The 22,235-nt window shown below is 35.1% G+C and overlaps 1 protein-coding gene across 1 annotated transcript in view; it reads left to right on the top strand.

Annotated features, from left to right (window-relative positions):
- CEP126 (centrosomal protein 126) overlaps positions 1 to 21,571 on the top strand; it is a 34,541-nt gene extending 12,970 nt beyond the window's left edge. The window contains exons 5-10 of the mRNA XM_064733352.1: positions 1,733 to 1,931; positions 11,869 to 13,993; positions 17,910 to 18,034; positions 18,322 to 18,409; positions 18,938 to 19,147; positions 21,507 to 21,571. Of these exons, the coding sequence (XP_064589422.1) occupies positions 1,733 to 1,931; positions 11,869 to 13,993; positions 17,910 to 18,034; positions 18,322 to 18,409; positions 18,938 to 19,147; positions 21,507 to 21,571 (2,812 nt within the window). The remainder of the gene's footprint in view (positions 1 to 1,732; positions 1,932 to 11,868; positions 13,994 to 17,909; positions 18,035 to 18,321; positions 18,410 to 18,937; positions 19,148 to 21,506) is intronic.
- Positions 21,572 to 22,235: the final 664 nt, after the last annotated feature.

The following is a 22,235-nucleotide window of genomic DNA, read 5'->3' as shown; positions in this document are numbered from 1 at the left end:
CTTCTTACAATTTTATAAATGCTGAAGACAAAAATCTTGTGTCATCTTTAGAATTTACCCTTCCTCAGAAAGAGAATGCCTAGAATTAATTGACAGTGCCCTCTTAGAGGAAGAAATGAATACTGTATTAAGTATGCAAGATAAATTTAGCTTCAGACCCAAGTGAATATCTGAATTTTACAAGATTCTAGGATTCATAATGTCTTTCTCTTAAAAGGTGTAAAAAAATAAATTAAGCAATGGAGACATATTGACTCCTCTTGAACAAAGCAAAAGTCCTGAAACACCTAATAAGTGTATTCCATGCTGCAGTAGAGCCATTTTTCTTCTAGTAGGGTTTAGTTATTGAATGCTAAAGCAAAGATTTTGGAGAACTCATTAGCCAACAGACACAGGGATGTTTGTACATTAGGTGTGCAAATGTCATGCAGCTCTTTTTACAGGATATATTTCCCTATTGGTGTTTAAAATTGCTATGTTTGATAAAGTTGAGTCTTGGGATATAAACTTTAATATGACAAATCAAAAATGGTCTGTAGAAAAGTTGGAATGTTGAAACATTTCTAAATATAAATGATCCAAGCATGTAGAAATTTTATAAATTTGAATGGTCTAAGCACTCAAATAAATATAAAGAAAGTTGTGTGTGTCCAAAAAACCAACAAACCACATTTTTGTGGGCCAGGTGTCAGTCAGTCTGGTCCACAATAACAAAAAAGATTTGGGATAGGGAGAATATCTGCCATTCAAAAGAAACTAGCATGTAGTTTTCTAAGTTCAGTAAATAAATATGTGAATTTGTTCTCCGTTTTTGCTGTCAGCTATCTCATCAGAAATAACAAATTCCCTTTTAGCTCTCCTTAGGTCACTGCAATTGAGCCAATGTTTTTTGCAGTCTTGTATAAAATCTCCTGAAAAATAACAATAAACTTAAGGGCTTGAAAGTTTCCATTTTCCATTGCCCTAAAATTATAAGTGTTGTGATAAATACGAAATAAAAAGGTCTTATTTGATTATTTACCCACTTGAAACAGATCCAGTAAAAAGAAAAGGGACAGTTTTAGATGCAGGAAGAGAAGGCTTAGAAAAAAATCTTAAGCTGAAGAAATAGATAGAAATGAAGGAAAGAGGTGATTGAATTTCTGTACATATGTGAAACATATTTCTTCAACTAAGTGCTGGTCATAGGGCCCAACTACACTAGCTACCCTAAAGATTATTTTTGGCAGGCAGCAAATACCAATTGTGTAGAACACCATGAAACTGAGATTACACATCATTGGTAGATTTGGGCCCTATGGATACTAGAAAGCCTTCTGGCTCTTTGAAGTAAGGGAATACCGTACAGCATCGATATAATTACACTCTGCGTAAGCCTACTTTATGGAAAAATAAAGCCCATTTTCCTGTTCATTTTTTTTCTTTTGTTAAAAAAACCCTCCATTTTTTTTGTTTGGTTTCTGTAAATTACCAAACTGTTGGCTGACATTTTCCATATGAATGTATCCTGAAGCAGTCACCCAGCAACCCAATCAGAAAATTCTATTTATTAATAAACAGGAGAGAAGTTTTAAAATGGAAAGTGTTGGACACATTCAGATAGTACTAACAGCATTTGTCAGGCTCATCATCCTTTATTGATGTTGTATACTTTCGGTAAGGAGCGTATTTAAAAATGTACAGTTGATGTATAGGAATAAGACAGAGTAATAATTTGCTTGTTTGTACCAAGAACCACAGATGACACGTCATGCTCATCAGCATGTAGAAGTGATTCTTTCCGTAAGAAGCACAATTCAGCAACGTTTGGCTGTGATGAAACAATACAGGAGAGCAGTAGAACAGACATGGACAGTGGCCAACTTCTCTTCCAGAAAAATCTGAAAGAAATGCAGCGGCTCCTTGAAAAACAGCATCTCAACAACTTGGAGGTATGATATTTTCATTTTCATGTGATTCATTGCAAGACAGTTTTAAGTGTGACAGAAAGTTTCTTAAAAGTGAAAAAAAAAGTTCTGTTCAGCTGTCTTTATCAATTAGACAATACAGGTGGGCAGACTGTACTATGCCTTATCAATAGATTGTTTTTAGTAAAATTATACATATTTTCCAGTAAGAAGTCAGAGGTCTTTAAAAATACTTATAAGAATGTTTTCACAAATTCATCCAAGGTACCTGTTATGTTGTCCTTTTTTCCTGTTAATGTCAGATTTGTATGGCAGACTTCTTGTATCTAACATTGGTAGCCATTAGTCGATCACAGGAGTCTTGTGATCTTGTGATTTAAGTCTCTAAACTTAAATTGATTATTTTCAGTGCACACCCAAGTTTCTGCTGTGCTGACTGTGACAGCACAAAATGCTATAGCAGTATTATGATGGCATGTGAAATGTTGGGGGATTTTTTTTATTTGGTTGTTTTTTCTCCCAACATGTGGTGATATGTTAAAGATTGACTTCAAGTCTCTTGAGGTCCTTTTTTATCATCTTTGGAATAACTGAAGGTGTTCCAGTAATGAGCTTTTTCTGCCTAAACTAATTTTTAGACTGAAAATAAGTTTAAAAAGTCACCTTAGAAACAGTGAAAATCAAGAACTGAGCTCTAAGGTGATTTTTAGTTGTGCACCTTTAAGTGTGATTTTATGACTCAGTGTTGTCTTTGATTTTGGAAATACTGTCTTCAAAATTACATTTTCTGGAAAAAAAGAGGGCATAGTTTGGGGCTCACTCTTTTATTTCTAGAATATCTATTGGTGTCCAGAGTCGTGGTGTCTGAAATGACCTGGACTCCACGAAGCCTGTCCCTCTATCTTGGTCATGGCTGGAGGCATGGAATCATTGGTGGCCATGGAGCAAGGGCTTTTCCTTTTAATACAAGTGTATAGATAACTAGGGAAAGACTTTAGAGAGTTCAGATATGGTTTGATATTGATGTTTCTAGGAACATTAATCTCTGCCTTTGTATCTACTTTGTTCTGATGATTATGCATGGAAAATCTTGAGCAGCTGATGTCTAACACAGAAAATCTCACTCAACTGGAGTGAGGTTCAAAAAGGTTGAATGGAGAGAAAGTATAGCTTGTACTGGCAGTGTTCTTTCTTATTTCTGAGTATAAAAGAAGGAAGAGAAAGTGACAATTTATAGAAGAGAGCTGATAACACTGAATTCTAGATAACCACTTCAAAAAAATACATAAAAGCACTAGCCTTTTTTAAAATAATATCACATTTGCATTTCACTGGTAGAGAGTTTGTAAATCCCTCCCTAAATGCTGATGGTGAGTTTGGCAGTAGCTACATTAGAACATCTTAGAATTAGAAAACAAAGCACGTTCTCTTTGATAAAAATATATAAAAATGTTATTCTAAATGTATTTTAAGACTTCTATATTGGAGTGTTTTATCAAACAGAATTATCACTTCCTAATTGAATTCTAGGGGAAAACAGCTATGTGTCATGCATGATTTTTTACGCTTAGTTTTCTCTAAATGTTATCATCAACTTTGGACAGTGCATATAGTATAGGAATTTGTGTTTACAAATCAAAGTATTTTTGAAAATACCTGCAAAAAATTTTGCATTTTTTCCAGAAGGTATTTTTCTGCTACCACTAGGGGTTGCTCAGCTTCTTTCCTCTGATGAATAGTTTCAAAATGTAAATATTTATACTTCAGACATTTGGACTTGCTTTCTTGAAATTGCTTGCTTTGGACTCTGACTAGAAAAATAGTCAAGAAAGCTATTGACCATGTTCTAAGGCCTGAATTTTGGAAGTTTAATACTTGGATTGTGCTGATGGCTGGTGTGCATGTGCATTGTGACATCCTGTACTGTGAAATAGTATTTATAGTGCTCTTACTAATAAAATTTATAATTTATAATGATTTAGAATACTCTTACTGAAATCAGTAGACTTCAGTGGTCTTGATACTACCTGTTGTCCAAAGTAATTTCTGAAATTAAAGTATTTCACTGTGCACATGCTTTGCAACCTAGCCATCCATTGAGATCCTTTGACCTCTCTTTGTTTCTGTTTTTACAGGCCCAACAGGATTATAAAGATTCCTAAAATTCTTTACTTTCCTACAGGGCAATAAAGTTCTGTGTGAACCTTTACCAGTAGATTTGTTGTGTTGCCTGCTTTCCATCTCTAAATATTTGTACAGATTCATTGGTAAGCCAAGGGTTTTAGTGGCTTCTATCGTTTTCCAAAATTATTTTGTGTTATGTTAAGTATTGAGAGCAGATTTTATTTTGTGCAATAGTTTCATCCAAGCCACTACATCAAGTTACTGTTTTATGTCCATGAATATGTTCCATTTTGAAGAATTTAATATTGCTAACTTCATTCACAAATAAAGGTTTTGTCTCTCCATCCTTTCCTGGTTTTATTGCATGCATAAATAAATCCTTTAAGGTGGAGCTAGTACCATGGTCTTTAGCTAAAATTGCATGCAGCTTTTAACCAAATGACATTAGTCCCAAGGTGCTCAACATTTTTTTGAACTGTTAATTCCTTATGTTGAAATTTTCCAGTTCTGGTACCTGCCTTGTACTGAATAATTCTGAAAATTTCCACTAAATGGCTCAAATGTGACAAGGAAGAGTATTTTTCAGGTATTTTTTATCTTTTTCTTTTTGCCACCTCTTCAATTCCATGGCCATGCAACATTATTTTGATCAGTACAATATTTCTAGGCTCTACCAGAAAAAACTTTGCATTATGCCTGAATTAAACTGGTACCATTACATTTTATGTCTATAGTTTCATTTTTTAAACAAAATACTTGGAAATAAGAGCTAATTCAAGACAAAATAGGTGTAGATTATCACATGGAGATTGTATTTTCCTATTCCCTCCTTTATATGACCATAATTAGGTTACTCAAGTGGTATCTGTGAAATCTGAATTTAGATCCCTTTCAGGCTGATTTCAAGCAGTATTTTTACCTTGGTTTGCTGTTTATGCTGAGAATATTGTGCAGCTATTGAAGTACTCAGTACCCCTCTTTCTATGGATACCATTCCCCTTGGAAGAAAATACTTCAATATTCATTGAAATCGTATAGGAACACTGGTATCATTTCTCAGAAATTGCAACACAAAATATATTATGTCTAATACAGGAAAAATTTGTATCTTACTGTACTATGTGTGTTTATACATGTTACATATAAAATCACATAAGTGTCTGAGAAACAATGAAGAATATTTTCCAAGTGATGTTTTACTGAATGGTCTGGACACCACCTGCCTTGCAGGAGTTTACTTGTAAGGCTGTTAGCTGTTGGTGTTATTGTGCTTCTGAGTTTCACTGTGTCTGTGAAATGGAGATGTTTCAGGTAACTGATGGAAAAACTCTTGTATGACTGGAATGAGTTAACCAAAAGTTCCTTCTGCAGGGGGTGTTGCCAGTCTAATTCTTCAGAGCCATAGGCAAGACCAGCATGGAAAAAAGGAGTGCTGTGTACAGAGTCTCTCCCAAGCATCAAAAACCATGAGAGTGCTCAGGGCTAGTTAGTGGGAAAACAGACTCAGACAAGGGTGCTTAGGATAAAATGGCATTGAAGCAGAAGTCAAACTCGATTTTGTAGAGACCGTTCAACAAATTGAAATAGGTTTCTACAGTCACCTTAAATCTAGAAATGTTGCCCATTTTTTTACTTGTAAATGTGAGTGTTAACATTTTTATGTTGATCATTTAAATTATATGACAGGCCTGAGTGATTTCCTTACTTATTTTCGTCTTGGCAGGAGGAGAGGTGTTCAGTTTTCATTGGCTTTTAACCAATATTGTGACTAACAGCTATATCTTCCACATTATTTCAGTAATCCAAAATTCACATGTGCTATAAAGACAAATTGAAATGTATCTCCAGACTAAATTATTTTACCCAAATACTCCAACTTGTTTTGATTGTGTATTCCTCAAGAGTAGGTTTTGAGGTTTTGGGGGTGGTTTTTCATAAAATAACTTATTCTAAGCTTGCGCTGTATAAAATCACATGACAATCTTCATACCTGACCATCTGGAGTTCATTCAACAGTGTCTTTCCTCAGTTCAAAGCCCTTCTTGAGTGGGTAATAAGGTAGGATTGAAGTTAAAACAGATTTTCAGTACAAAAGAGGTTATTTCAGAGTTAGACTTATACATGGATAAGGTTATGCTTGTGGATACATAATTGTTTGTAATTGTTTGATTGTTACACATCCTGCGTAGCTCGCAAACTACAGGAACAAGGAAATTGATACTGTCCTTTAATAAATACCTGCTCCTTTTTTAAAAGCATAAAGCTTTTTCATAAAAATTGCCATACATACTAACGTGACTTCATTTTTGGGTTTACATTCATATACATATACATATACATATACATATACATATGTATAGATATGCATTAAAATATGTTTACCATACTTCATGGCTGGTTTTGGAGAGATTTGTTTTACTGCAACAGACTAAGATGTTCATAAATGTAGCTAAAAGAAAGGAACAGAGTAAAAAATGCCAGTATGAAATCTTTAGTGTACTGTAGTTACAGTAAGGTGTTTGCTTGCAGGAAGGGACTGGAAGATATAAAGTTTGTGCATATTGGTCTACCAGGATGCTGCATTATACTAACATGGTATTATCAGTGGTAGTATATACTGGTGTCTCAAGGGGATATTGGAAAATCTATTGATTTCTCATGAAGATTAAATTTACAATCTCCAAAGTAATTTTGCCCTTTTGAAGATGGCAGAGATGTGCTTTAGGGTTTTTTTAAGACGATAAGACTTTTGTGAATTTTAAAGCAACACACAATTCAGCTACTTTTTTGTATCCTAGTGTTCTGTTTATATCTTAGTATTCTAATGGTGGCCTGGGTAACTAGGAGCCAAATCAGTTATTTTATTATTTCTAATACTAATTATTATAAACCTGAAGCAGCACTACTGTGGCATTTAGTAGCTTGAGCTTTGCTGAACAGTTTATGCTCAATACTTGCATATCTCCATAAGGAAATGTGGGCCACCATAACTAAACTACAAAATAAAGCATCAAACTAAACACCCAAAATTCAGAAGACAAGGATAAGGAGAGAGTAACTGGGACCTCTTTCGGAAAACTGGAAGTTCTTGTAATAAACAAAGAATTTCACTGTTTCAAACAGTGGCAAGATTTAAAAAAATTAACCTTTAAATTTGGCAGGTTATTTAAAGGAAGGTAGATGCTGAAAGCTTGTACAAGTTCTTAAAAATCAAATCTGTGAAGTTCTTAGGAAGAATGTATGTCCTGAAACATATCTGATTGAAAAAAGTTGAATTTCTAAAAGAGGTAACATGTAAGTCATAGATTTTTTTTTCAAGATAAGTGATTATACTAATTAAGCATGTAGTGAATGTTGGAAATTGCATGAAACTACCTTATTAGGTAAATTTATTTCTAGAAAGATATATGCTCTTAGATATATTGTTTAGCCTTTAAGTTGCCCTGTATGGAGTCAACTTTGAACTCAGTGATCCTTGTGGATCCCTTTCAACTTGGGATTTTCCACGATTCTAAAAGTATTTCTGTATCTGACCTTTAGGATTTCCTTACATAAATCCACTCCTGCCCTGGCTGCTGCTGTGCAGTGCACAGCAGTGAGACCATGTTAAAAACTCTTCCATCTTTACAAAGTATATTCCGAAACAAAAAACAATCCTTTTTCATGGACTAAAAAAATGTATATTATTTTTTTAGAAAATAAAGAGCTCTGGTAGGGTTCTTCAGCTGAATGAGAGATTATTTTAAAAATGATATTCACACACTGATTCATTCAGGAACTGTGTACTGGTCAAATTGTGTTAATCTATTCTTTTTTACTGATGTTATGGCTCCAGATCATTCAACTCTGTTAACTGAAATCATTAAAGTGATTATTAGTTAAACACAAAAGAACTTCTAGAATTCATAGTTCATATCCATGCCCAGTATTTCTATATGACTATCTGCCTTATCATGGTTTTTAATTATGCAATCCCATGTTATTGTTGTATGACAAATTTGCGGGGTAGACAACGTCTGCTCAAACTGAATTTATTAATGGGATAGAAACTAAAAAAGGGAACAATGCATTATGCTGCACACTGCCTCACCATTTAATAATTTAACAATTTTAATGGTATTTTTACCTAGCATTATAAATGACTAGATTAGTGTGTGAGAGTTAGACACCTGGGACAGAGTACCTGAGAAACAGCACTCTGAATACTGAGATGTTAAAGCAACCGACAGACAAGTTCAGCTGAAAATCTGTTTCCTACACAATTATGTACATTTACCTCAGGGCTTATTAAGACTGAAAATCAGAATGACACATTGGTATTCAGTGTACAGGACACTTTTCTTTTAAAATCTTCTGATGATATGGCTTACTGATATTGCCTGTATGCCTATGAAATTAGAAACAAGTTCTTTTTATACTGAGAAGTGAGAACCTGTATTTCTAGCATCCTGTGATGATATTTCAAATAGGTCCTTTCAAAAACTCATAGATTTATAGATAGGTAGTTTCTATATTCTTAGCCTGGGAGGAGATCAGGCACCTAGGCATCAGACTGGGAAAGACAGTGGTGTTGATAGTAACCTTTTCTCTGGTCATCCTGTACCTTCAGAGCTTCTTTAGTGGGTTTGGCACAATAGAATGGAACTCTGGTGTAAGGTAAGCACCAAAATCCTTTCACAGTGTCACTTGAGTCTACCCAGATCCTCTGAGAAATAAGTGTTGTGTAGTGCTATGTACATGATGTTTTTCAAACTCATACAGAAATGAGATTATTAATTTTGAATGGGCTTTCCCATTCCATAGCTGGTAAATTTGAAACGAGTTGTTTAGGTACCTCACTGGCTTTGAAAGTTAGTTTTGCATCTAAATAAGTTCAGTGGTGTCTTTTACTTCACAGTCAATGTCAGGTATAACATGATAAATATACACATATGAAAAGCAAAGAAATTCTGTGAAGAAACCAGTTGAAATTATCAAAAATAGCAAGTAGTGTGAAGGCGTGAGGGGCCTCAGTTTTTAGAATAGGTAGCATTTTTCAGGATTTTATCTTCAGAAGAGTGTTCCTATTCACGTCTTGGAATTATGAGCAGTCAGCACTTCTTTTGCAGAAAATGTCAAATACGCATGTAGCAGCTCTTTAGTGTAATAGCATTCTGACAGAGTCCTTTGCCAGAAAATTCACTTGTCAGGTTCACTTAAAATCTTACTTGTTGCTATATTGTTCTTTCACTGGCCTTATGAAAGATCTCTTAGGCTCATGTTTTCTCTTTGCTTTACTAAAATGAAGTTGCTTGACACAGCTGTTCTAAGTCCTAAGACATACAAGTGACCTCTTTAACTCCTCGGAAGTATTCCTTTCCTAGGAATGTGGATATGTGTGGGGGTTAGATTTCATGCATTATAACATAAGATAATGCAGGCTATAGGCAATACAGTAAATGGCACTTATATAATAGGAAAAATGTGAATCCAGTAAATAACAATATAGTACTCTATGAACATTTTGTTTTCTTATCATCCTATAAAATTCTAACAGATTAAACAAAATTAAGTAATTGGGATTTCTAGGTTTATTTCCCTGCACTTATTGATCACTAAAAAAGCGTAATTGTTGAATGCTTTTTTATTTCTGCAGAAAGACTTCTAATTACACATTTTTACAAGGAAATTGGGACACTCATGGGAAATACAATGGGACATTCATTTGCATTACATAGTACTGTAAATGGGGAAATATGTAAATATTTTAATGAGAATGTTAAGCATCTTTAATGTGTGAAAGGATGAAATTGTATGATGCAACAAAATAAATGTAAATGAACTAAATTTGCATGAACTAAGTAAGAGTGAGTGTGTGTTTAAATGAGAACTCCTTCTTTGTTCTTTAGTTCCTAACATTTCTGGATGTTACCTCAACTGAGATTTTGTTCTCCATGGGCTCTGCTTTATAAGAACATTACTTATTTATATAATGTAGGAACAAGTCTATTTTCAACCGCTAGAGCACAGCTATGTAGATTTTTTTATTTTAATTTTTGAAAGTTGGAAATTTTCTTGCCCCCTCCAGATTTATCTGCTTAAGTTAACCTGCTATCAAGAACAGATTTTTTAAAATCTATCTTTACAAAATTTTTCTTCTGTCATTTGAAAAACACATTTTGCTATACAGGCTCAGTTTCCAAATTAGGCAAGAAGTAAGCCTGACAGCTGTAATTTCTTTTCACTGTTTTTTCCCCTTCTGAAAATTTCAAAATTAGTTCTTAAATTTGGCCTGACATAAAAAACTCTGAGTATATGCTTTTTCCATGTTTGGGAAAGTTCAAGCACAGGTTAACAATATAATTTCAGCAAAAATAAAGGTTAATAAATAACTAACAAAGTGCTACTTATTCTTTTTTATTAGAAGGACATGGGTTTGTATAAGTTTAGTTTGAAAATATTCCCTAAAGGGATCTTTTCCTACACTTCCTTCTTTGATCTTCTATTTAGTATCTTTATCTGAGATCACAACTATAACAGAAGGCTGCATCAACCTCTACACATCTAGTGCAAGATAAGATTTAATTCAATAATGAAAAGTCTTTCAGGACTTACTAAGCTTTTTCTTCTGCAGTTTAATATATTTGTACAGTTATAAAATATACAATATTTAGATTCAACAATTTTATTGGAATAAAAATGTTTACTACAAAAATGTGTTATTATTTGCTAAAGGATTCAGTATTTGATGAGTTTTCAAAATGTTAATTCAATATCATTGCAAGGGGATATAGTCACTCACCCTAGGTTAACAGATTTTGCTAGTTGAAACATTTTCCATTTATTGAGTAAGAGTGCATATCTAATTCAGCTTCTCTTAATTTTTCACACCAATTTTGTCCAACATAAGGTTTAAAATTACTTTGCTGCTGAGCTGTGTGAAAGTGAACTTCCAGGCAAGAGTGTATGAGACTGAAAATTGTTGACATGCTTGTCTTCCTTTATGTTCTTGTGTATTTTGAAGTCTTGTACTTTACAAAGTATGTATTTTCAACCATGTCAGCATCTCAGTGCTTGGATAGAGGAGTAATAGTGAAGAAAACGTTTGTATAGTACATGCACACAGCTGTCCCACTGTGTTTCAGATGGTACCAGTTGCTGTTATTCATGACTCCATTAAAATTTAATGAAAAGGTTGGGGAAGTGGATGAGTCCCTTATGCCCTGGGACTTGATCTGTCCTCATAGAATAGGAGATATTTTCTTCTTTCTGAAAGACTTGAAGAAGGAGTTTCACTGGGGGGAGTTGTTAATCTCTGTGGTTATGATCACTAAGAGACTTTTCTGTGTTTATCATGACAAGGGTTAACTCCTCATCACTTGTGGCATTTTCTATGAAAAGAAATATACTCAGTCTAGTAATATGGAAAAGTTGCAGTTTGGGGTAGATCCCCTATCAAACCTTCACTTTCATGGATTTTCTTTCAATTTATAACTCAAGTACCCTTACAGAGGATGAAAACCACCCGGTCTCATAGGGAAATTCAGAAACAGTACTGTTGTTCAGATAAATTTAGTTCCTTTTTTAATATTGCAGATTTATATATAATTTAAGATTAAATTTGTTGAACTATGCTGCTCTCTCTTCTGGATTTCTTCCCAAACTATGTCATTCTATTTTGCAATTTAACCCAAGTAAATTCTGACTTGATGGAAACACACATGGAGATATGACCCCAAGTCACAAAAACACTAGGCTCAATATTCATTTCGTCTAATCTCTCATTAATGAAAAATTATTATCAGCAAAACCACATTTCTGATAAATCTGAGAGTTTGGTTTTATGCCTGTATTTCAGAATTTTCATCAAGAAGTCAAAGAAACAGATGATTCAGAAAGCCTGATGAGCCTTGACAGTCTTGAGGCTGGAGAGCAAAATGGAAATTGCACAACACAGAGTGAATCATCTTTTACCACACAGTGTGACTGTGCCCTGTATGATCCAGAAAAATGCCAGACTAGGAATAATGGTTTACTTCACACAGATCAAAGTACTTCTAAAAATGTGCATCTAAATAATTGTCTGAGAAATGTAGATTTGCTACACTACCACAACATACCTATTCATGATCTTTTAGCTAAACATAATGTTCTAACTCCTGCTGAACATGTAAACACTTCAGAAGAGGAATCATCTGCTTCTCACAGATCTGGAAAACAACCTGCAGAATTCTCTGCCTCTGGTAAGCAAAAGAGCTCTGTAAGTAATGCATTTAGTTTTCTGCAAAACATAAAAGACAGAAGCAAGCCATCTTCTGGAACAGCTAGCACATTTGCCACTGGTCATCCTGTTTTCAATCCTAGCAGCGCCTGGAACAGCCCTGATTCTATTCCAGGAGTAAGAATTCAGGATCTGATGCAAGATCAGACTTTTAAAATGACCCCACAGGAGAGAACTAAATCTATGCAATCATCCAGTCAACCTATTGCAACATCTGTAATCTTATTTCCTAATCAGGGATGTTCCACTGGCATTCCCAGCACAGCTGATGTATTACCAAAGGACAAAAAGATCAGTACAGGCTTTTTAAAAAATACCTTAGGAAAAATGACTGAAACAAAAGAAGAAAATATTAAATGTATGAATGATATTATTTCAGAAACATCTTTATTTCAGGACATACCAAATGCCTCAGTTCTGTTGGAAGTTAAACAACAGAATAATAAAGAAGGAAAGGGAAATATAGTTGAAAATATGTCACTGTTACCTGATACAGAGTTCAATTCTGGCACTCCTGCAAAGGACAAAATCCTGAAAAATAATATTCTTGAAAGAAAAGGAGTGAAGTTATTCAGAAGTATCTTAAAGAAGGGTTCTAAATATGAACCTAGTGATTTCAAAGCTGTGGTTACAGACCATACGATCAGTTCTGGAACTCAACTCATGTCATCTGTCAGAGACAGTTTAGAACTGGCAAAAATAAAAAAGAAAAGTGCAGAAATTGAAAAATGCAATAGGAAGCTAAAATGGTGTGATGAAATTGACCAGATAATAATAGAAAATGGTGAAAAATGCTGTGAAAAAAGCATCAGTGAAATATGTTCTTCAAAACTGCAATGTGTTCAAACTGCAAATAACGCTCCTAAGAATAATTTAAGTATTGTTGCTCAGCCCTCAAACCCTATGTTCATAAAAAATCATCAGGAAAATTCTTATATGTCAAAACCAAACATTAATACTGAAAAATCAAATAAAGAACACCTATCTCGGAATATATTTACATCTACAGGATACTTTTCTGCTAAGAAAGCTTGGATGGTATCAAAAGATGAAGCAAGTAAACCCCCGGTATGTAGCAATAATGCTAAAGTTAAAGAAGGTGATCAACTCAAAAATAAGGCAAAAGTAACCAGAAGAGCAACATCTACAAGAGTCCAGTCACATTTTGTGCCCACGAACAGAAGAGGGACTCTGATCCAACTGCAGTCAGCCACTGAAGCCAACAAGACTCGAAAAGCTCCAGGGAAATACCTCGCACCTCACGCACCTTCCACACCTCTGCCAGGAAACAGAAGTGTTGAGAGCACAGGCAGCCCTGGGTGTCCCTCACTGCCTGCCAGCCTGCGAGCTACCGGTGCTAGCAGCAGTGATTTCAATGACAGGCGTGTTGTGCCAGCCAGTCAGGTTTTAAATAGCAGCAGTGCAGAAAACAGCGAGAATATTGCTGGCTGTGATGGCTTGGCCACTGCCATCTCTACAGCTGACTGCAGCACAGCCAAAGACAAACCTTGGGCAAAAAATACTTGTTCTGTAAATAATGTTAAGGCAAGCGCCTGTCAGCATCATTCAGTAACTTGCTCTGAGAGAAGACCTGTTAACACAGAAAATAGATTACATCTCCATCATATCCCAACAGCTGGAAAAACAAGCACCTTCTGGCACGGAGGACATTCTACCCAAGCTCCAAAAGAATCTGCTACTGGTAAGAGTCATGTTTCTGGGTCTGGGGGGTGGGAATGTTCAGACAAAAGTCTTCTTCAAATACATCACAGATTTGTTTTCAGTTAAAACATCCAACCTTTTCATCCATTCACACAACACAGCCAGTTTTAACAAGCTTTCACCATTTGTCATTCTCATTTCTATTCTAGTGGTGCCCAGAGGCCTCTCAAACGTCAATCCTCATTTCTAATAGCTCTCTGCAATATTAAATGAAAAGGAAGTATTTTCCCTGAGATTATATTCATGACTAATGAGCAGATGTGACAGGTGGTCTGAATAATGATATAGGAGGAAGTGACTAAGTTTATACAAGTGAGTTTTACAAGGTAACTAAGAGTGATAGCTTGTTGTCCAGCAGTCATGTGAGAGTGAAAGAAGTTTAGTTCTGCTCTGTTTTTAAAATGCTGACACTCTAAATGCCTACAATTACTGAGACTTAGTCCCAATAATACTGTTAAAAGCTGAGCAAAAATTAAAGATGAGTTAAAATTAAAAAGCTTCTGCCAGGCAAACATTGCTCTGCTGCAAGGTATATCTGATTTATAAAGAATTTTAAGAAATTTGAGGAACAATCCTGCATTTTATTAAAAATTAACCTTAGGAACAATATGAGGCACAAATTGGTTGATAAGATACAGGAAAGATGGATAAGAAATATTTGGAAGAATAAACTTTAATTTCTTGGAGTTTACATTTCAATTTTTGATTTGCCTGGCTTGTCCTGTGCAGCCTTGCTATATTCCATGCCTTGGGCACTGATGACATTCTTGTGCTTGTAATTTCTATGTAGTGTGCTGGTTTGCTTCCTGCTGAGGGCTGCAACTGGAGCTCCTGAGAGCTGCAGTCTCTGCTTCAGGTATAAGTGGTATTCCAAACTGCTTCTCATACTGGGATCACCCCAAGGTCTGGCTATGGAACTCAAAGATACTTTCTAACAAAATTATTAATATCCTTAACTTTAACCCCACACATTTTTAGGTTTTTTACAGTAATACCGTTTTAACAGTTATTACAGTTTTAATTGAGTGATTCAGAACATCTCTGTTGTGTAAGAGCAGATGCAAGCAGGTGAATATTCTTGGCCTAAAGCAGGGGTGGGAACAGAAAATATTATCTGCTTGTCTGTTCCAGTTCAAAGTCAAACAGATGAGTTTAAGATCTGTGTGACTTAACCTATTTGATTTTACATTGGAAATGAATGAAGACTTGCTTTACCACACCTTGCCTCCAGCAGAGATTTTTGTCTCTTGATGTCCTTATCTGCACATCAGATCAGTGAATCAGGAAATGTCCTGGGTCCAAGTTGTGCACTACTAACAGTGTCTTCACTGCAGCTTTAAATGCTACATCCCTAGCGCCACATCCCTGCAGCTCTTTTAGAGAAGGGCTGAGTAACTGTCTTTTAAAATGCATATGGGTTGCCCTCTCTCAGTATCTGCCTATATTTTGTATTCTGAAAGTCTTCTTTATTTTAAATACTCTAGATAGCTCTTACTGACTTGCTGTTATATGTTCAATTGCCTGCAAATGCACATAGACACCATAGTCTTGTCTTAAAGTGCTTGTAGTGAGACTGAATACTGCACTGCTCTCTAGTAAAATATCTGCAGAGTTCCATGAGGTCTGTGAAGACACTGTTGAATATGATCGGTTGCAATGCTTTGCCAAATGTACAGAAAGTGAGAACCAGATTAATACAATTGTTGTCCACGAGGATCTTAATTTAGTTTGGCTTCCAGGCTTCCAGTTGTATGTCTTCTGCCTGACAAATATTATATCATATCATTCTAGCTGGATATATGAATTTTTAACACCTTTCTTGTTCAGTCAGTAAAGGCTTTAAAAATGTGTTTAACCTTTAGCCTCTGACAAATATGGGACTAATTAATGTGCTTAAAGTTAAATAGCAGTAGACTGCTCAAAATCTCATTCCCTGAAGATACTATTGATGATGATGATGATGATGATGATTATTATTATTATTATTATTATTATTATTATTATTATTATTATTATTTTATCTTATATATCTCAAAGGAATGTTCTCCTTGGCATTGATCTAGTCTTGCAAATTAATTAAATGAAGTATTGACGCATAGACATAGAGCAACTTTGAACTCTATTTTTTCAGAAAAACATGATGTGATTACTAATATAACAAGGGGGTTCTTATTTTTTCTTTTTCTTTTAATTTTCTCTCATATTTAATATAACATGATCACATTTCCTTTCCTTTTCAGATGTTATTCAGCTCCATGTATTGTGTTACAATAATTTGCATATAACTAAATGGCAATGTTTCAAAGCTAATGTGTCCCACGTTACTATTGATGACAGCAGCCAGATGACTAGTTTCAAATATGTTTCTAGGATCAGTTCTTTTCTTTTTCTATGAGTGATAAAAATTCTGCTCTAATGTCACTGTAATAACCAGAAAAGAAATAAAATTGTGTTAGAATCAGTAATGCAACTCTTGGTCAAATTATGAACTGCTCATTAAACTGCACATGTAAATATTGATTGTGTAAATAAATAGGTAATTTGTGTTCCCAAGTTTAATTCAAGTAACTCCATTTACAAATCTAGTAACTGTGTTTACAAATAAGAAAATAGTATCTCCTTGGTATGTAGATTCCTGAATTGCACATGAAAATTCTAATTTGCATCTCCAGTTTGTATGCATGAAGGTTTAATTAAGAACATAATTTTAATGTTGAGGCTTGAGGCCTCCATTTTGAAAATGTATTGCTACACCAGGCAAAACTGAGATAAATTTGAGTACAGTGTCTACATTAGACCTCTCTGGCTGAAAGAAAATGCTGCACAGCAGTACTGCCTTTTAAAAATTAGCACAAAGATGTATGAATTAATAAGATTAACTACAAAATGCCAAGCTATAGAAAAGAGGTTTAAATCCATGACTTTTAAACCTCACAATGCCTGTGAGGCCACACCTGGAATACTCTGTTCAGTTCTGGGCTCCTCAGTATAAGAGAGACATGGACATGCTGGAGAGAGTCTAGTGAAGAGCCACAAGGATGGTAACGGGACAGGAGCACTGTTCTCTCCTATGAGCAAAGGCTGAGACAGCTTGGAGTATTTAGCCTGGAGAGGAGAAGGCATTGGGGAGTGTTACCAATGTCTGTAAATACCTGGGAGGAAGCTGCAAAGTGGACTTTTAGACTTACTAGACTTATGGTGCCCGCTGAAAGTACCTGAGCAGTGGGTACAAACTGAATCACAGCAAGTTCCCTCTGAACAGCAGGAAACTTTTTTTTATTGCAAGAGTGACTGAGCCCTGGCATAAATTGCCCAGAGACTTTCTAAAGTCTCCATCCTTGGAGTCACTCAAAAGCCATCTGGGCATGGTCCTGGGCAATGAGCTCCATGTGACCCTGCTAGAGTGGGGGCACTGGACCAGATGGCCTCAGAAGGTCCCTTCCCACCTCTACCACCCTGTGATTTTGTGAATCACGTAAACTTTGTGAACTACTACATGTTTTCTGCACACTTCTATGGAATCTTAATGGAAGTTGAATCAATTAACATAGAGATACAACAATTTATCAACAGTGATTTATTGTATTGGGCAGTTAGACTTTAAGATTATTGTCTAAATGTAGTTTATTTTCTAAAACATTACTTATTGGATATTTTTCTATATCACAGCTCAACTTGCATTCTCCATTTTGCTTGGTAACACCTTGTACCCCTTTACAGACCATCTTTATTTTCTGGGACTCAGCATAGGGCTTCACTTAAGCTCCTTATGTCCACATCCAAGACAATTTAGGGAGATCAGATGTAAATATCTAAATGTGGACAGAGACATTTACTACTACATTTATCATGTTGTTTACACATTTTGGTTTACTTTTGTCTGCATGTCATTTAAGGAAGTGTTCCTGTTACAAGACAAAATCAGGTTTTTGGCAACTATGAAAATAAACACCGAGGTTTTCCAGAATGCAGAAGACAATGTGTCATCTCTAAAATATGGAAACCTGCTCATCATGCACAGGTTAGTATAAAACACCATAAAAAATGTTATTTATCTTCAAAATGTAAAGATTTTCAGGAATATCAAAGATTTGTTCATTGTCACGTGATTTTGAATCAATGTTTAGAGCTTGCTGTCAGCCTGCTAATGAAAAGAATAAAACCAACTAGAATACATCTCTTTATTTGTGTACCATAATATTTTTTTCACTTGAAAACATTTGGTGATACAAAATATTAAAACATGTTCAGAAGATAGTATAGTTACTTTAAATTATACTTAAAATACTCTTACAATCTTTTTGATAGAATTCATTATGTGCTGTCCAGCTGAGTCCCATTCAATCTGCATTTGATCCAGTACAAAAGATGAAAAACATCTCTAAATCTGAGGAAGGTATAGTAACACAACTCACTTCAGTTCTTTGTTATACATAAAGTACAGTGACAGAATATACCCACTGTGTAACATGGCTTGTGTCTTTTAGCATCAGTGATGCTAAGTAAGAAAGGATAATTCTATACAGCATTTTTTTCCTGTAAAGATAAGACATAGCATCACATAGCATGATATTAATGGTTTTATAAATGCATTACAGCATATATTCCATTTTTATTCAATTCCTAGAGTTTTTTTAACTGTATGTGTCACATATAACTGTATGATGTGGACAGATATTTCTCGTTATCATTACATATTTCCAAACTCGAAAGTACCTACTCTGGTGCCATTTGTAAGATAAATTAGTGTCCTTAATTATTTCATTTTCTAACATATCATGTTTCCTGATTTTTCCACTTTTTTCTTCTTTTAAAGTCAATTTTGCGTGTTTCACAGACCTATGGTTATAAAAAAGAGCAGTTTATTTAAATGTTTATTCAAATGAGCCCTTCTCATTTGAAGACCCCTCTGCAATCTCTTCAGTTTCAGAAAGCACTGCTCAGTTTCTAGTGGCAGAAAAACTAGCAAGTACACCAATTGCAGAGGGTGAAATCCTGGCAGTCATGGACCATGTGAAGCCCGCCAGACAGCTCTCACTGCTTAGGAGGGCTCTGTGTCCAGGCAGGAGTACCCTTTCCATTGAAGAACAGAAGATTTTCCAGTCTCTGGATTATCTGGATGAAAAGCTACAAAGTACGTTGGATAATAAATATACTGCTACATCAGTTGATTAAATAACTATATATTTTTTTGCCTTCAATTTTTTTGGATGAAACCAAGAATCCTGTAATATAAATATTTTCTGTTGTTGTTGTTGTTGTTTTATTATTATTATTATTATTATTATTATCTAAATGTATCAAACTGTATCAAAATCAGGAAATCCTTCTTCAAGGCAATGAAATTAATTTAAAATAATGATGACTTTTTCTTTGTAAAGAATAACTCTATATGTGATGAGAGGATATCTTCAGATACCTGTTGTTTGTAAGAAATGCTTGTCAAAATTGTTCCATCAAGGTGCATCAGGTGCATCAGCCTCACTTGGAAATCTGTTCCAAAGCTTATCCATCTTCATTTTTTTGCAATTCTTTTTTGCAAATTATTGCCCTCTATGTCATACAGTTTTGCAAATGTAGTCCTTTATAATGAACGGGCTTTTCATTTTCTTTCTTCTAATATTTTAGAATGTTTCTCCATGAATTCTGAAAGGCTAGAAATAATAAATAAGGAGTTCTGACATTGCTGCAGATAAATATAAATGTATAAATGACTATTACTTGTGCAACCATTTAAAAATGGCAGTCTTACCTAAGTGTTCTCTAACTTGTTCTTCCTTAATGCCAGGTGGGCTTCTTACCTGCTTTATACTGATGCTCTTTATACGAACTCCCCAGCCACAGCTTCCATTTTGCTGAAGAATGTGGGGGAAAGTCTGTACTTGTTTTTAATAATTTTTTCCCCTGTGATTAGTCAGCTAATGCTTTCTTTAGTCATTCTGTGATATTGCACTTGAAGAACAGACTTACTTCTTGAGTCTCTTGCTACTTTAGGATTTGCTTTGACTGATGTGATCATACAGGCCTTCCATTAAAAATTCACATTGGTTTGGCATAGTTTTGGTATTTTTTGTGCTCTGTCCTGTACTTGAAATCAATGGGAACCTTATGACTTAGTCTCTTCTGCTTGGCTGATTGGCTTTTTATATGATTGGAATAACTGCTTGACATTTGTGCTCTACATGGAATTGCCAGCTCTCCTTAATTTTCCTCACACTTTTTTCATATAAAATTTTACATGTTAATTATTTCAGTTTATTAGAATGTGCTTTCTTAAAGTCCACTGATTTCACTTTTCTATTCCACTACTATTCCTTCTGGACTGCACTATTTATGTTCATGTTACCTAAGTTTACCCCCTTATTGACTGAAATCAAACTAAACCAGGGTTTATTAAACTTCTGCGCACTATCCGTGTATTTCTACATTACATGGTGAATAGTCTGACTTTGAGGAAAAAGGCTTCAGTTTCCTATAGACTGCAACAGCAGAATAAAAGATCTTTGCAATTGTTTAGAAACTTTGTGCAGCTGTAGCTTACAGTTCTTGCTCTGTCAAACAGTGGTTCAGAATTTCATTGTATCATAACCTGTGGTTATTGCTTCCAGGCAAATGAAAATTTAAAAATCCATTTTTTACCAGAAAACTGTTTTAGTATGATGTGCTCAGGTTAAGAAAGTAGATATGAAAAGAGAAATATGAGCATATAAAATTAAATTTCTGTGTAAGTAACAGAGAAGCTACAAAGAAGGGAAAGGTGAATTCAGCAAAATAACTGGGAGCAACAACTCAGAAATTTTTGAAATGTGAAAAGGAAAACTGTAAGAAAAGTACATAGCAGTATGGAAGAAACAGTGAAAGAATCATAGGAATTAACAGATTGCAAATGAAGTAACTGTGAAAGTTAGTGTAATACATACACGTACATATGTATCTCAGAAATTTAATTAGCATGCCTAATTATTTTAAGATTAATACTGGTAATAGAAAGCTGGGAAATTTTACAGGTAGACTTACATGTAAGTACTTGTAAGTAACTAAGTGTTGTAGGTATTTACATGTCATACAAGTACATTGCTGTTCTAAGCTGTTATCTTTTTCCATTCCTTCTTTTGGCTTTGTTTTCACATGTTACCAAATTGAAAAATTGTGTAGCTTTATATTGGTCTTTTTAATGAATAGCAGTGTATCACTAGCCAATCTACCTTTGGAATATTTATTGCTGATGAGTAGATGGCATTCTTTTCTCTAGCTTTAGATGTCTTTATTGGTACTAAATTTTTTGTTCCTATACTATTTAGATGCAAATTTTAAAAATAGAGGTATGGCCTATCCTTCAGCAGCTGTTGGTAGGGGAAATAAAACCAGTGCTATTAAATTACATTTCCACAGTCTTTAGAAAGTTTTTAGCTGAATATTTGACTGTGAATCTTATTTTTATTGAAGTATTTTGTTTATTTAATATTCATTATATACTTTAATGCTTTTTTCAGATGTTCAAAAAGCCATTACCAGAAACCCATTTGCTTCACATGTTTTACAGATAAGCAACCCTTAGTAAGTATTTAATTTAAATGTGTTCAGCTTTAATTTCTACAAACTAACCTTATTGCTTATTTTATTGTAAAAATATAATTGAAAATACTGATATCAATCTATTCAGCTGCCTTGCCCTATTTTTTGTTTATGTAAAAAAAACCCCAACAAACGTGAACTTTATATTACTGTAAACAGGCTTTAACAGTTTATGTCAGACTGCCTCATCCTCTGGCTTCATTTCCATCTTGGTATTTGAAGACATTTGCTAAGTCCAGGAAGTCCCAAGAACTTCCAAGGAACAGTCATTTAGCAGGGTCCATTTGAAGCATATGTAACTCATAAATAATTTGTAGTTCATTGCGGTAAGGTCCCCCCTGAGCCTCCTTTTCTCCAGGCTGAACACCCCCAGCTCCCTCAGCTGCCCCTCACAGCACTTGTGCTCCAGACCCTTCCCCAGCTCCGCTGCCCTTCCCTGGACACGCTCCAGCCCCTCAATGTCTCTCTGGCACTGAGGGGCCCAGAACTGAGCACAGGATTGGAGCTGTGGCCTCAGCAGTGCTGGGAACAGGGGGACGGTCACTGCCCTGCTCCTGCTGGCCACACCTGGCTGAGCCAGGCCAGGGTGCCATCGGCCTTCTGGGCCACCTGGGCACACTCTGGATCATGTTCAGCTCCTGCTGACC

This window comes from Zonotrichia leucophrys, chromosome 1 (genome assembly GCF_028769735.1).
Source record: "Zonotrichia leucophrys gambelii isolate GWCS_2022_RI chromosome 1, RI_Zleu_2.0, whole genome shotgun sequence".
Taxonomy (NCBI): domain Eukaryota; kingdom Metazoa; phylum Chordata; class Aves; order Passeriformes; family Passerellidae; genus Zonotrichia; species Zonotrichia leucophrys.
The sequence above is the reverse complement of the archived record's forward strand: the minus strand, read 5'-3'. Positions and strand labels throughout refer to the sequence as shown.